The following is a 13,432-nucleotide window of genomic DNA, read 5'->3' on the forward strand; positions in this document are numbered from 1 at the left end:
AACATTTGTGGAAAGTTAAAAAACCAGTCCTACCCCATTGTCACTTTAGAAAATGCCTACGTCTGAACTGAGGCTGTTGGCATTCCTTGATAATTTACTTTGGCCGTTTTCACAGGGTTCCCCCCTGCCCCCACCCTTGGATATTTGTGGTTGCCTCACATTTTATGCATTGATTAGTCTTGAACTACTAAAAGTACATTTTGTGTATTTCGAGTCAGAGTGTTTTGATATTTTTCCCAAATGGAGTCTGTCCAACTTGAACATCTGGAAATAAATTATTATTTTATGTAACCTTATTATTTACATACGTGTATAATTGTATCTGTTCATGCAGTCTATATAGATGTAAATAAAGGCGGAAATTTCTACTACTGTAAATATAAGTATAGTAGGATAGGTGGATAGAGAGGCAGGGAGGGAGGGAGGAAGAAAGGAAGGGAGGGAGGGAGAAGGTTCTATATATACTTACCACTTTCTGTTCAATTGACCATAACTAAAATATCTAACTTTTCAAACAATATATCTGTATACATACATGGCCAAGAGTATTGGTAAGTCATTTGACTCCTTTAAAGGAAATTCAACAAATACAACATTTTCTTTTTCACGCATGAGGTTGGAATTAACAGCACTTGTGTTCAACAGGCCCTTGGTGTCATTAGAGTCATAATCAGGTTAAGATTCCAGATAGAAGGACAACTGCATTGAAGCCATGAAGTCCCCTTCCAGAAGCTTCCTGCCTAGGTGCCAAGGTTTTGCGGGTGCTCACTTGTTCTACACTGGCTCCAGGGTTGATAATTTTTCTGCCAATTTCAATTTTGCAAGCTATCTCAGCAGGACATTTTGAAGGAGTTTTGGTGTCTGGCGGAACTGTAGTAAGTTATCCAGGAAAGCAGTTAAGCTACAGGGAAAATCTAGTAAACCATCTAATGCATTTCTTTTAGTTAACAGTGATTCTCTGTGACTATTTTCAGCCTTTCCATCAGCAGACATTGTTTAAATGGAGCAGCTTCCTACAGTCCATTAGGAAATAGGCAGATTACAACTCATAAGTACAAAAGTAATAACTGGTTGTCGTCTGAGTCTTGAAAACAAAACTCTAAAAGATGATGGAAACATGATGCAACTGCAGAAATAAAATTTTCAGGGAAAAAAGATAAAATCACATGTGAATATTCCCTCATACAGCTGTTTTTATTTTTGCATATTTTATTGCAGGAATATCCAACAGAATTTTTAAATATTAGAGAATGCCCCCATTCTAATTTGATTAAAGAAAGTCCTCTCTTTTATTTCCTAGTGGGGTTTATTTCCAAGGGACCATCATCGGCATGGCCCCAATCATGAGCATGTGCACGGCGGAACAGTCTGGGGGAATTGTCATGGTAAGCCAAGGGCATCGGGAGCTGGTTCCCCTTGTTAATGATTCCCCAGGAAGTCACTACTTTTATCAGACTTTGTGAAGATAGATCCTTTCCTTTAACGCTTTTTAGGTTTAACTCTGGTTTTACTCTAGCTGTATTTATAATTTTATATATCCCGCAGTATTTTAGGAACTGTTTAAAAGCAAATTGCACACAGGAAAGGTGGGCGTGTAGAATATCTCAGCAGAGGCAAGCCTACCTCTTTTATGGAGAAACATTTTCAACCGGGACTTTCCAAACCAGGAATTCCTCCCAGCACTGGGGTGAGCCAGGGCATTGGGGTTGCCCTCATCATGCAGCTGTTGGGACGCCCTGTGGTCTCACCAGACATTCCCATTTGAATTTTTTTCTGATGGTTCTGTCTCCAAGCCCAATGGCCCAAAGTCTGAGGTTTTTAGCTCTTTACCACTGCAAATGCTTTACATACCTTCTGGCCAGTATACACTTTGTCTTTAACCTTATTCTTGGAAGTCAGAAACCCAGGTTTATTGCTTTACAAGGATCATTTTGTCATGTATAAGCTATATATGTTTGGGGAAGAAAATACAATGGGAAGACTATTTGGGACTCGTTATGAATGTAGGAGGGAGGTAGCTTTGACAGGCTTGCCCAGCAGGGGGCGTGTGCTCCATTTCATCACATAATTAAAGGAGAGGTTTTCACCCTATGTTGTCCCCACTCTGAAAATTTAGTGTCTCCTCCGCACCAGACCTCAGACAGGGAGTATCCTCAGAGACCATTCCTCCATCTCCATTAAACAAACAGAACCCTGCCCTCCCAAGAAACTGTGAGTTCCTCCATGTTTTTTGAACAGAACATGTGTGAATGTTCGGTTGTATTACATGGTGGAAGGAGTTATGTTCTGCTGATGATTACTTTCTGTCCACATACTGCCTAACCAGATCTTCATGAATATACGGAACCAACATTTCCCTCCTCTCTGGGCTCAGAGAGTGGTCATTCATGTAAGCCTGCACTAAGGGTCAAAGCTGCGTGGAGGGATTGCCCCCACTTACTGGTTTCTGGCTTGAGCGGTGACTCCCTTGTTTTCTGTGGACCTGGAGGCCCTGCATGTGATCTCCACCATGGCAGTCCTTGGCGCGTTTGGCTTTTGTTGATGCCAGGTTCATTTCAAGTCAGATCCCAACTCTATTTTTACAGAGCAGACTGCACATTTTTAAGAGGCAATAATTTTCTGTTTCATGGTTCCATGGTCCGTTGCTACTGACTTTGCCACTTAAAGTTGGCATCATATTTTTTTTAGAGCTGAAACTCAGTTCTTCATAAGCATGGTAAGTTCTGCTGCTGTGCAGTGCTGAAATGGGCCTATAACCCATGTCACCATAGTAAGTGGCTTTCTTCAGGGCATGTCCCTTATTCTATTTCCATACAAGCATTTGATCAAAATTCCTTCTTTAGAAGGATACAGGGAAGCCTATTTTTTAAAAGATATATGAAAATGAATGTGGGAAATATAAGGAAATTTTGTGTAATGCAATAAGAATCAAGTGAAGATCAAAGTTAATTATCAGGAAATATGTTTTAGCAATTTGACAGCAGCTAGCATCATCCTTAGACACACTGCTTACACGTACCACATATAACAGAAACATCAAATAGGATAAAAATGCCTCAGCACCTTTGATTTCTACAAAAGTCATGAAATCAGCAAGATCAACATCTTGACCGGACCTAACACTTCTAGACTCACTTTCTTTTCCTGTGTCTCTAAAGTTACATTCACGGGCATCCCGTGTGACTATGCTTCATTCGAGGACTCACAAATCTAAGAGGAAGGAAGCAATGTAGCAAGGAAGCAGAGATCCTCATAAAATTGAAAATAGGATTGTAGTGCCATTTCTGTATTTTTCAAAATATAGCAAATCATTAATTTCAGTAACTGAAAGTCATTCCTTTATAGCTAACTGGCCTAAAACAGCCTTGGTTTGGAAATAGTATTAATAGCATGAATAAAAAGATTTTTTTTTCTTACTACAAATGTAAACTGTTTATCAAGGTCTCTTAAGAGACATTCTGTTTATAATCATTGATGCGTGAAAGAATGTAAAACAATCTGGCAACTAAAAACCAAGATATTCAATGACATAAAAGAATCAGAAGAATATTTTTTAATGATAAATTTCTTGAATTTTGTGCCAGAGCGTGCTAACTTCAGCCCCCATGTTCTTAGACTGACTACATTCTCTTCACTTTTGTGTTATTTTTGAGAACCGATTTCCTGAAACATATTTGTAAAGATTCCTACAACAGGAAACTCTAAAATCTAAACAAAGTAATTTAGGAATTTCATCTTGGTTCCTTGACATGCCATTGTTTTCTTAGACCGAAGGCTTGTTGTAAACACTGTCAACACACCTGTAAGATCTTGCATGAGCACACTTTTATCCAGGAGCCTCACACAGACTGTCTGTATCGGTGTGCTCTCTGAAATTCAGCATCATTTGTTTTAGCCCATTTTCTGTTGATTCTAACAGAATACTTGAAACTGGGTAATTTATAAAGAAAGGGAATTTATTTCTTACAGTTACAGAGGCCGAGAAGTTCAAGGTAGAGGGGCACACCTGATAGGGCTTCTTGTGGGTGAGGACTCTCTGAAGAGTCCCAAGGCAGTGCGGGGCATCACATGGCAAGGGAGCTGAACAAACTAGCTCAGGTTCCTTTTCTTGTTATGAAGCCACTGGTCCCACTCTCATGATAACCCATGAATGCATTAACCCATTAGTCCATTAATCCATGGATGGATTAATACATTATGAGGGCAGAGTCCTCATGACCCAAACCCTTTTTTTTTTTTTTTTTTTTTTTTTTTTGAGACAGAGTCTCACTCTGTTGCCCAGGCTGGAGTGCAGTGGCACGATCTCAGCTCACTGCAAGCTCCACCTCCCGGGTTCACGCCATTCTCTTGCCTCAGCTTTCCGAGTAGCTGGGTCTACAGGCGCCCACCACCACGCCTGGCTAATTTTTTGTATTTTTAGTAGAGACGGGGTTTCACCGTGTTAGCCAGGATGGTCTTGATCTCCTGACCTCGTGATCCCCCCGCCTCGGCCTCCCAAAGTGCTGGGATTACAGGCGTGAGCCACTGGGCCTGGCCTGACTCAATCACTTTTTAAAGGCCCCACATCCAATACTGTCATACTGGGATTAAGCTTCAGCATGCGTTTTGGAGGGAACAAACATTCAAACCATAGCAGCACTGTTTCTTGGAAAACATCTTACCTCTTTCCTAAGTAGCACAAAGCAAGATTCAAACAAGGTACTTTCCTTATTCTGTGGTATACAGGCCTTTTCAGAAATGTTGTATATAGGCACTGTTTCTGTAGATCATATACACTAATTAATTTCAGTTTGTAAAAGTTAAGTAACTATGTTTTTTAGTTAATTTCTAGTATCTGTTTGAGCCAAGTCATCCAGGCACTCCACTAAGTTAGGGGTGGCCAAGTAGTGCTTGCTGAATGGAGAAACCACCTTCCACATCCAAGCAAAAGGTTAATGAACCGCCAGTCACAAGAGTCAGAGAATCGAGACATCTCCCATTTCCAAAGTCTGCCTAGCAACACAAAGGGCCAGCAAGAATAAGATATAACTGGATTATAATCTTAAATGAATGGCTCTTCAAACAGATGACTCAGTGTGTTCAGATTTATTATGAAATATTGTGAAATTTTCCAACTATCCTTCCCGACTAAGCACACAGGGAGAGGCAGGCTCAATGACAAGCTCTTAGAGCTCATTTAAAATGTCACAAAGCGTGCTTGCACCTGTCACCTTTATATCAGCATCATCTCAATCAAGGGTAAAATGATACTTCTGTTGTCCGTGAAGGAATGAGCTTTTCCTGTGGTGCAGGATGACTGTTTGCTTCATTCAATGGAAGAGTTTTATGGGGCAATTGTAGGAAGCAGAATGGAGACCCTGCCTTGAAGATGTCATATAAAAACATGAAGAATCACACATGTATACGTGTGGCATACAGACATTCCTCAGCAGAAAGGACCCCAAACTGGCTTAATTGAAATGTCAAATTATATCTTTTTTAAGTTTAAACTAAATGATAGCATTTTACCTTGGTCCCTTATAAGGAATTACACTAAGTCAAATGTTAATGAAAGGTATATTTCTGTGGGGAGGGAGGCCTGGGAAATAAGGCCAAGGAGACATGAATTATACACCTGTGCTTTTGTGTTTTCTTTGAGGACCATTCAGACAGCCCCCTTGGTGCAGCCGTGACCCTTGCACATGAGCTGGGCCACAATTTCGGGATGAATCATGATACACTGGAGAGGGGCTGTAGCTGTCAAATGGCGGCTGAGAAAGGAGGCTGCATCATGAACCCTTCCACCGGGCAAGTACCCATCGCTTGCATCTGCTTTGAGAGTGTGCATAGCTTGAAGTGTGTCTTGGGAACCAGATGAGTCCCTGGTTTTCTGGTCAGAGCACCCAGGGAAGCTTCCAAAAAGTAATTCCTTCCCAAGTAGCAAGAGTGGCCTGTGCTACTCCAGAGAGCCACGGGCAGCCAGATGGCAATGCTACATGGTGCGAGGGCTGACCTCTTCCTTGAGGAATGGTGGGGATGGATGCTGTCTGTGTTTAGAAATCGCTAATTATCTTCCTGTCCCAGCAAGTGTTTTTTATTTGAGCCTACGGCTCCAGCTGCCAGGCAGTCCCAGGAGCCAGCCATCTGAAAGCCTGGGCAGAGTGGAGATGGGCCACATGTAAACTCACTGGGCAGAGTTGAGATGGGCCGCATGTCTTTAGAGGGTGCTGGGTAGAAGGTGTTTCTTTCCCCGGGGTTGGCCCTAGGGTGTCTCTGAAGTCAGTAGCTTGGGGGTTTGTGGTGTCTCTGCCTCTGACATCATATCACCTTACCAGATCTTAGAGGTGTAAATGAAATCATTTATCTGCTTTGGTAAATTATGATGCTCTTCCTTATTTAATGCTTTCCTGACTCTCCAGACTTGGCTCAACCAGAAAAGAGCGAGACGGTTCTGTTATTTGGAGTGATCAAATGAAGTGGAAACAGATGCACCTTGGATTAGAGATTAGATGATTAGATTGATTAGAGATTCAGATGTGTTCTTATATCTCTAAAGAGCCTATCCCAAGCTAGAACTCTGTGCTAATTTAAGAAGATTCTCATTAGTAAGGGGAAGCATGTGCTGGATACAATACTATCTTCTTTCTTATACCTTGAAACCTTATAAACACTGACTTTCATGGAACGTTCCAACCCAAGCTTGCTCTCTGGGTTTCCTGAAAGGAGACACTGGGATGAGAGATAAGTGCTGTGAGCAGCCCTATGACTCATCTCTGTGAAGACTTGCTGGCCAGGGGACAAGCATGGTGTGAGGGGATACCTGCTAATGCAGTTTACAAGACCCAGTAGAGGGAGGAATTTTTAAAGAATGTGTCTGTGCTTTTTCAAGCAATAGCCTTGTGGGCCCCCTGGGAAATCGTTTGTAGGGCATTGAGTTGCCCTTGAAACAAGCACTGGATAGAACCACACAGCTCATCCGGGTATTGTCATTTCATGCGAGCCATCAGGAGGCATCTTCTCACAGCAAGTGACTGATTCTTCATGCTCATCGCCCCCATTTGCACAGAGCCTTCAGGGGCATCTTTCTGCTTGTGGTTCCCTCTTAAGCATAATTCAAGGGAGTCACCAAGTCTTTGTGGAGGAAGTGGCTCTGTGAGTGTGTAATGACAGAAACCAAGGATCTGTACACAAAGTGAAAGTACCAACCAATAGGAACTGAAATATTGCAAAACTCAAGATACTAACAAATGTGTCTCTTCAAAAGGGAGGCCACCCTAAAAAGTAATAGGTTCCTAAGTCACTAAAGGTGTCTGAGCAGAGGCACAATAATTGTTTGCTGGACATTTGGGGCAAGGATTTCCTTTTTAGGGTATATAAGGTTGGGCCAAGGACCTGTAGATGCCTTCTGTTTCCAACCATTCACAAGCCCTGATCACGATGCTGGGCCACACACTGGGTGACTTTCAGAGAGTGAGTTTGGCAGGAGACTGACATGCAATTGAGTGGCCTTCGTGTTTTCTCGCTCTTGATGAACTCATAGCCATAGAAAATGCACTCTGTGTCTAATTTCCCGATCATCAAATGGGCACAAATACATTAGCCTATGGGCCTCCAGAAATGGTTTCCCATGACTAAGAAGATCATATTGTTAATACTGTTAATGTTTTTTAATTGTTGATAAACCAATGGAAGACAGGAAAATCTAGATCAAGAACACTGGACTTGAAGAGATCTGGTTGTCCCAATTCTCACACCATTTAAAAAAATAATGTAGGCAGATTAGTAACCCCCTGGCTCTTACATTCCTCATCAGTAAGATGAGTGAGTTGGTCTTCATCCATCCAACCATCCATCCATCCACCCATCCACCCATCCACCCTTCCTTCCTCCTTTCTTTCCATCTGTCTCTCCACCCACTTGTTCACATATTAAACAAATATTTTTGACCCCTGTGCTTGTGAGGAGGAATGCATAGATGAGGAAGACTCTACAGCTCTAAAAATTATGTAATTCTGAAGGCACAATAGCGAGGTATATTTTCTGGCACTCTATATGGTTTTATCTAAATCCTTTCCGATTGGGAAGTCTTCATGGAGTGCTGAAGAATGCAAGTCAGATTGCCCCGGAGATATTCGAACACTATAGGTAGAAATGGTATTGTTAAGAGCTCAGCAAATCATTTAAAAGCCTTTTTTTCCCCCTTACCAGGGGTTTGCTAATAGCCGTTATTTGATTTATACCATATTAGCAATTTCTGAGTTTTCTCTTTTGCTGAGCTTGTGCTTTTGTGTAAATCTTTTCTATTTGCTTCTCATTTATGATCCCACATTCCTGTCCAGAGATTGGTGTTTTTAATTTTCTCAGATGGAAAGCAACTTCCTAAGCAAGTAGGTGAATTAATCACAAAAGCCCACAGTGAGGGGGAGGTCGAGCGGCCCAGTCAATCCTCAGTCATCCATCACCCGTGGTGGAGATTTCCCGGCTGCTCCGGTATTATCTCAAAGTGGTGGTTCTCTTACTTCATAGTGTCTCCGAGAGAGTGGGAGAATGGACTCAATGAGATCACATGTCTGTAAATTGTAAATCATTCCACAAAGGTGGTATATTATTACTTAGCTTACAGGGATGTTGGAATTATCAAAAAGTTAAAGGCTTTTTTCAGAATTCCTACTCATCATTGCTGGAAAGACTCCCAGTGCCCTTAGCAGTCACTCAGCAGCATGTCCACAGTTTCTGTGTGATGGCTCATTTTAAACTGGCCCACATCCAAACACCAGCCTGCCTCTGTCTTCCTCCTCCCACCACTGATGGAGGCTTGGGGATGTCAGTTAAATTCAGTCTCAGCTCCAAAGGTGATTCAGAGACGAATCAGTAACTGCTTTAATGATATTAACATCTCAGAATCAAAAAGAACCAAGTATTGTAGATGGCTTAAAGGCGAAAAGTATATCCCCTCATATACCTTGTTTATTCTTTATCAAAACATTCCAAAATCCTAACTCTGACAACATTAACCAACTGCTATCACTGACAAATGGGACTTGAGGCCTGTAAATACGAGGATAGAGTCCTATTTCAACTTGAGTCTTACGTGACTCCAGTTGCACATTGCAGGGATGGTTGGAGGGGGTTCCTTATGGATTGTATCATTAATTATTGCAAGGCTTTAAGTGTGTGTGAGAGTGTGTGTTTTATGTCTCTGAACATTTAAGACCTGTCTTGGAAGTGACTCTTTGGCAAAAGCAGTATCTGGGGATTCATGTGGGAGTTTAACTCAGTTGAGTTTATCCATTAATGAGCTTGGAGTCCTTGGTCTTAGGGAGGTGAGGGTTACGTATGCTGCATTTATAGGAGTAAGAAAATTGTGAATGATTTGAACACTCACAGTAAAGAATATTTACCATAATAGTAAATGTCACTTCCTAGAGTAGGAAAAAAGGCAATATTAACATTAAAAAAATTACTCTTACAGATTCTTTTTTTTTTCTTTTGCAGAAAGTTTTCTGTTAAATAAGAGTTGGAGGAATAGGGCCATCTTCTCAGGTGGGGCAGGTGAATCTGCAAGTCATATTCACTGAGTACTTGCCACTGTTCCACACTGACAGGTGTTAGGGACACAGCTGTGAACAGGACAAGCATGTTTCTTGCCCTCATGTAACTGGTGTTCTAGTGGTGAAAACAGTTGAAAAATAGAAAATTTAAAACTTGCAGTTTGGGCCAGGTACAGTGGTTCACACCTGTAATCTCAGCACTTCGGGAGGCCGAGGCAGGAGGATTGCTTGAGGCCAGGAGTTCAAGACCAGCATGGGCAACATAGCAAGACCCTGTCTCTATTTTAAAAATAAAAAAATAAAAGTAATAAATTGCAGGTTGAAAGGAGTACTGTGAAGAAAGCAAAGGAAGAGGACAAAGAGAGGAAACATGGGCTGGGGGAGCCCACTTTAAGTGGGGGTTTGGGGGAGGCCAAAAGGAAGACAGGGATGGAGAGCCTGCAAAGCATGGAAGGAAGGGAGTTCAGGTGCAGGGGACCATGGGCCCGTGGGCACTGTGGGGACACCTGGCTGCCAGGAGCCTTGGGGCTGTGGGGGGCTGGAGGGAAGTGATGCTGGGTAGAAATGGAGGAACCAGAGCCAGCAAAGCCCAGTTGGCCAGAGCAGGAACGTGGATTCTTATCTGCAGAGCAGCAGGACATCATTGAAGCTTTTCAGGCAAGACAGGAATATGATCTGATTTAAAGTTTCTTCATTTTTAAGGAGACCATGCAGCCTCTGAGATATTGTAGTTTGCCAAGTTAAGGGGTTTTCTGTCTGTACAAAGAAGAGGGAGGCTTCCTGTAGAAGAACAAAGTAATACTAGTATATGAATTCTAGTTTAATTTCGGTGTAATCCATAGGCATTTGGAAACAATGAAAAGGAAGGGTCCTTCACTAGCACACTAGGTCCTCATCACGCCACGCTCCACACTCCCCTCTCCAGCCCTGTACACTTGATGTAAAATCTTTCTTTTGGTTTGAGATTTCTTTTTCCTTTTCCTATAGTGAGCATCCTTTAAGGATTCTATGTCAGAGAGCCACCAAAGAGCACATTCACATTTTCTCTGTGTGTATCTGAAAAGAATTGTTGCCACAGTTGCCACGCGGATGCTGAAATCAGGAGTTTGGGCCTGTCTGGGTTTTGCTAGGTCTATACTGGTAAATGGCTTCAACTGACGAGCGTGTCCCCAGCTGCCAGCTAGGAGTGGGGGGAGGGGAGCAGCGTGTTTGTGTGGTGCATTTAGGATAATGTAGGATGAGAACATAAGCAAGTGAGGGTTACCCCCTGCTCTCCTGGGGTGCAAATCATTCACATTAAGCTGAGGTCAGACCTTCTGCAGTCTACACCCAAATCAAATAACCACATTGAAGGAGAATGCGTTGCCATCCTACTTCCCCACAAGCATGTATAATTGGCCCATTCGATTCTGTTTAATTCCATTCAGGACACATTCGTGGCACACCTGCCTGGACATGGAACACAAACAGATGTGGCCCCAGGTCTAGGTGGCCTCTACCCAGGTCAGTTTTCTCTTTTATTTCTTTTCTTTTTTTTTTTTTTTTTGAGATGGAGTCTTTCCCTGTCACCCAGGCTGGAGTGTGCAGTGACACAGTCTCAGCTTACTGCAACCTCTGCCTCCCAGGTTCAAGCAATCCTCCCACCTCAGCCTCCCGAGTAGCTGGGATTACAGGCACACACCACCATGCCCAGCTAATTTTTTTTTGTTTGTATTTTTAATAGAGATGGGGTTTCATCATGTTGGCCAGGCTGCTCTTGAACTCCTGACCTCAAGTGATCCGCCTGCCTCGGCCTCCCATAGTGCTAGGAATACAGGTGTGAGCGACCGTGCCCGGCCTCAGCCTTCTCTAAAGACAGCAGAGAAGACAGCAGCCCCTGACTCAGGACAAGCTCGCTACAGGAAATGAGGTCAACAGACAAGCAGCTGGCCACCAGTCAGAGCAAAGCCACTCATTTACTCAACTAGTATTTACTGTGCACCCTCTATAAGCCAGATCCTGGGGAGCAGATTCGGAGGGGGCACAGAAACACGAGCAGGATCCTTGACTTCAGGGACCTCGCTACAGGGCACCTCATCAGACCTGCTTACACAATCCTGGGTATCAAGCATCTTCTAGAAGTTAGTTCAGTGTGGGCCTCTAAAAGACAAAGAGAAAAATCTATAATCATAATACCATTTCACATCTTTTAAAAAGCGACCAATAATTTATTGCAAAGAGGGAGCAAAGGTTGGAAGAGGCAACGGGCAGAGAAGATATTCTGGAATAGAGTCCAGTCTAAACCGATCTCAGAAGAATTAAATGCAGGCTGGGCAGACCACTCCCTGAAAATTCCTACCTCATACTGTGGGGAAACTGGATTTCTCTTGGAAGAGATTTCTGCCTGAAAAGGTGTTTTAAGAGGGTAAAATGAACTGCAGTTTTCGGTGAAAAAAAAAATCCTCCAAGGGCTTTGGAAGTGGTTGGAATTGATAGAAATCCAATGTAGCGGGAAAGTCCACACTCTTTGTAGAACTTGCTTTCCTGAAAATCAGTGTACAATACATATCATTAGAATTCTCCCTCGAACTTTGCGTGCTGTTGGAGATTATGAAATACATTTGTCATGCTGGAATTTTCCCAAGATGGAATTATTTTCCCATCTCAACTCTTCATTTGAGAGTGATAATTTTTTTCTCGATGAAAAGTTTAAGAAAATCTTCATTTCCTTCCTCAAAGTGTTAGGTGAAAAAATGGAAATCTTTATCCAGAGAGAGAGAGAAAAAGAGGAACAGCTACAGAATGAGGAACTCTGGTAAGATGAAAACACTACTCGGTAGAATCAATTGAATTACTCGGCCGGAGTAATGGAGCCAGCTGTACCCCGACATTATCACCGGGAAAAATGAACTGGCAGGAGGGATTCTTGAAAACAGTTCAAGAAGGACGCAACAATATAGACCCTGTTCTTGTTTCTTCTCCATGTAATTAGATATTGCTCACTGGAAAATGAAGGAATTTGTCTGCAATTAATGCCGTTAGAATATGAAAAGCTGCAGCCCAAGGTAGAATCGTCCTCCCCATTAAGCTGTACACAAAATAGAGGTCAAGCTTGGGAGGTTGATTCTGCGTGGCCACTGATCCTTGAATATCCAATTTAGGGGAATGAACGCAGACAAACTGAGGGACAAACTGACGTTGACCCTGGAGGATTGCATTCTTGGTGTCCTCTTTCATCGATGAACTTTTTAAACTTAATTTTATTGTTTTAAGACTGAGTCTCTTTCTGTCACCTAGGCTGGAATACAGTGGCACGATCTTGGCTCACTGCAACCTCCGCCTCCCCAGTTCAAGCAATTCTCCTGCCTCAGCCTCCCGAGTAGCTGGGACTACAGGTTAACGCTACCACACCCAGCTAATTTTTGTATTTTAGTAGAGACAGGGTTTCACCACGTTGGCCAGGCTGGTCTGGAACTCCTGACCTCAAGTGATCTGTGAGCCTCGGCCTCCCAAAGTGCTGGGATACAGGCGTGAGCCATGCACCTGGCCCATGGATGAACTTAGTGAGATGGGCATGACTATACCTATTTTATTTTATATATCTATATATATATAAAATGTGTGTGTGTGTGTTTTTTTTTTTTTTGAGACAGAGTCTCACCCTGGCTGGAGTGCACTGGGGCCATCTCGGCTCACTGCAACCTCTGCCTCCCAGGTTCAAATGACTCTTGTTCCTCAGCCTCCCAAGTAACTGGGATTACAGGCATGCACCACCACACCTGGCTGATTATTTGTATTTTTAGTGGAGATGGGGTTTTACCATGTTGGCCAGGCTGGTCTCAAACTCCTGGCCTCAAGTGATCCACCTGCCTCAGCCTCCCAAAGTGCTGGGATTACAAGCGTGAGCCACCGCACCTGGCCAA

The 13,432-nt window shown here is 42.9% G+C and overlaps 1 protein-coding gene across 3 annotated transcripts in view; it reads left to right on the top strand.

Moving 5' to 3' along the window:
• ADAM12 (ADAM metallopeptidase domain 12) overlaps positions 1-13,432 on the top strand; it is a 374,618-nt gene that overhangs the window by 284,886 nt on the left and 76,300 nt on the right. For all 3 annotated transcript variants that reach the window (XM_021944084.2, XM_031652575.1, XM_031652576.1), the window contains 2 exons: positions 1,301-1,385; positions 5,639-5,787. In XM_021944084.2, the coding sequence (XP_021799776.2) occupies positions 1,301-1,385; positions 5,639-5,787 (234 nt within the window). The remainder of the gene's footprint in view (positions 1-1,300; positions 1,386-5,638; positions 5,788-13,432) is intronic.

This window comes from Papio anubis, chromosome 11 (genome assembly GCF_008728515.1).
Source record: "Papio anubis isolate 15944 chromosome 11, Panubis1.0, whole genome shotgun sequence".
Taxonomy (NCBI): Eukaryota; Metazoa; Chordata; class Mammalia; order Primates; family Cercopithecidae; genus Papio; species Papio anubis.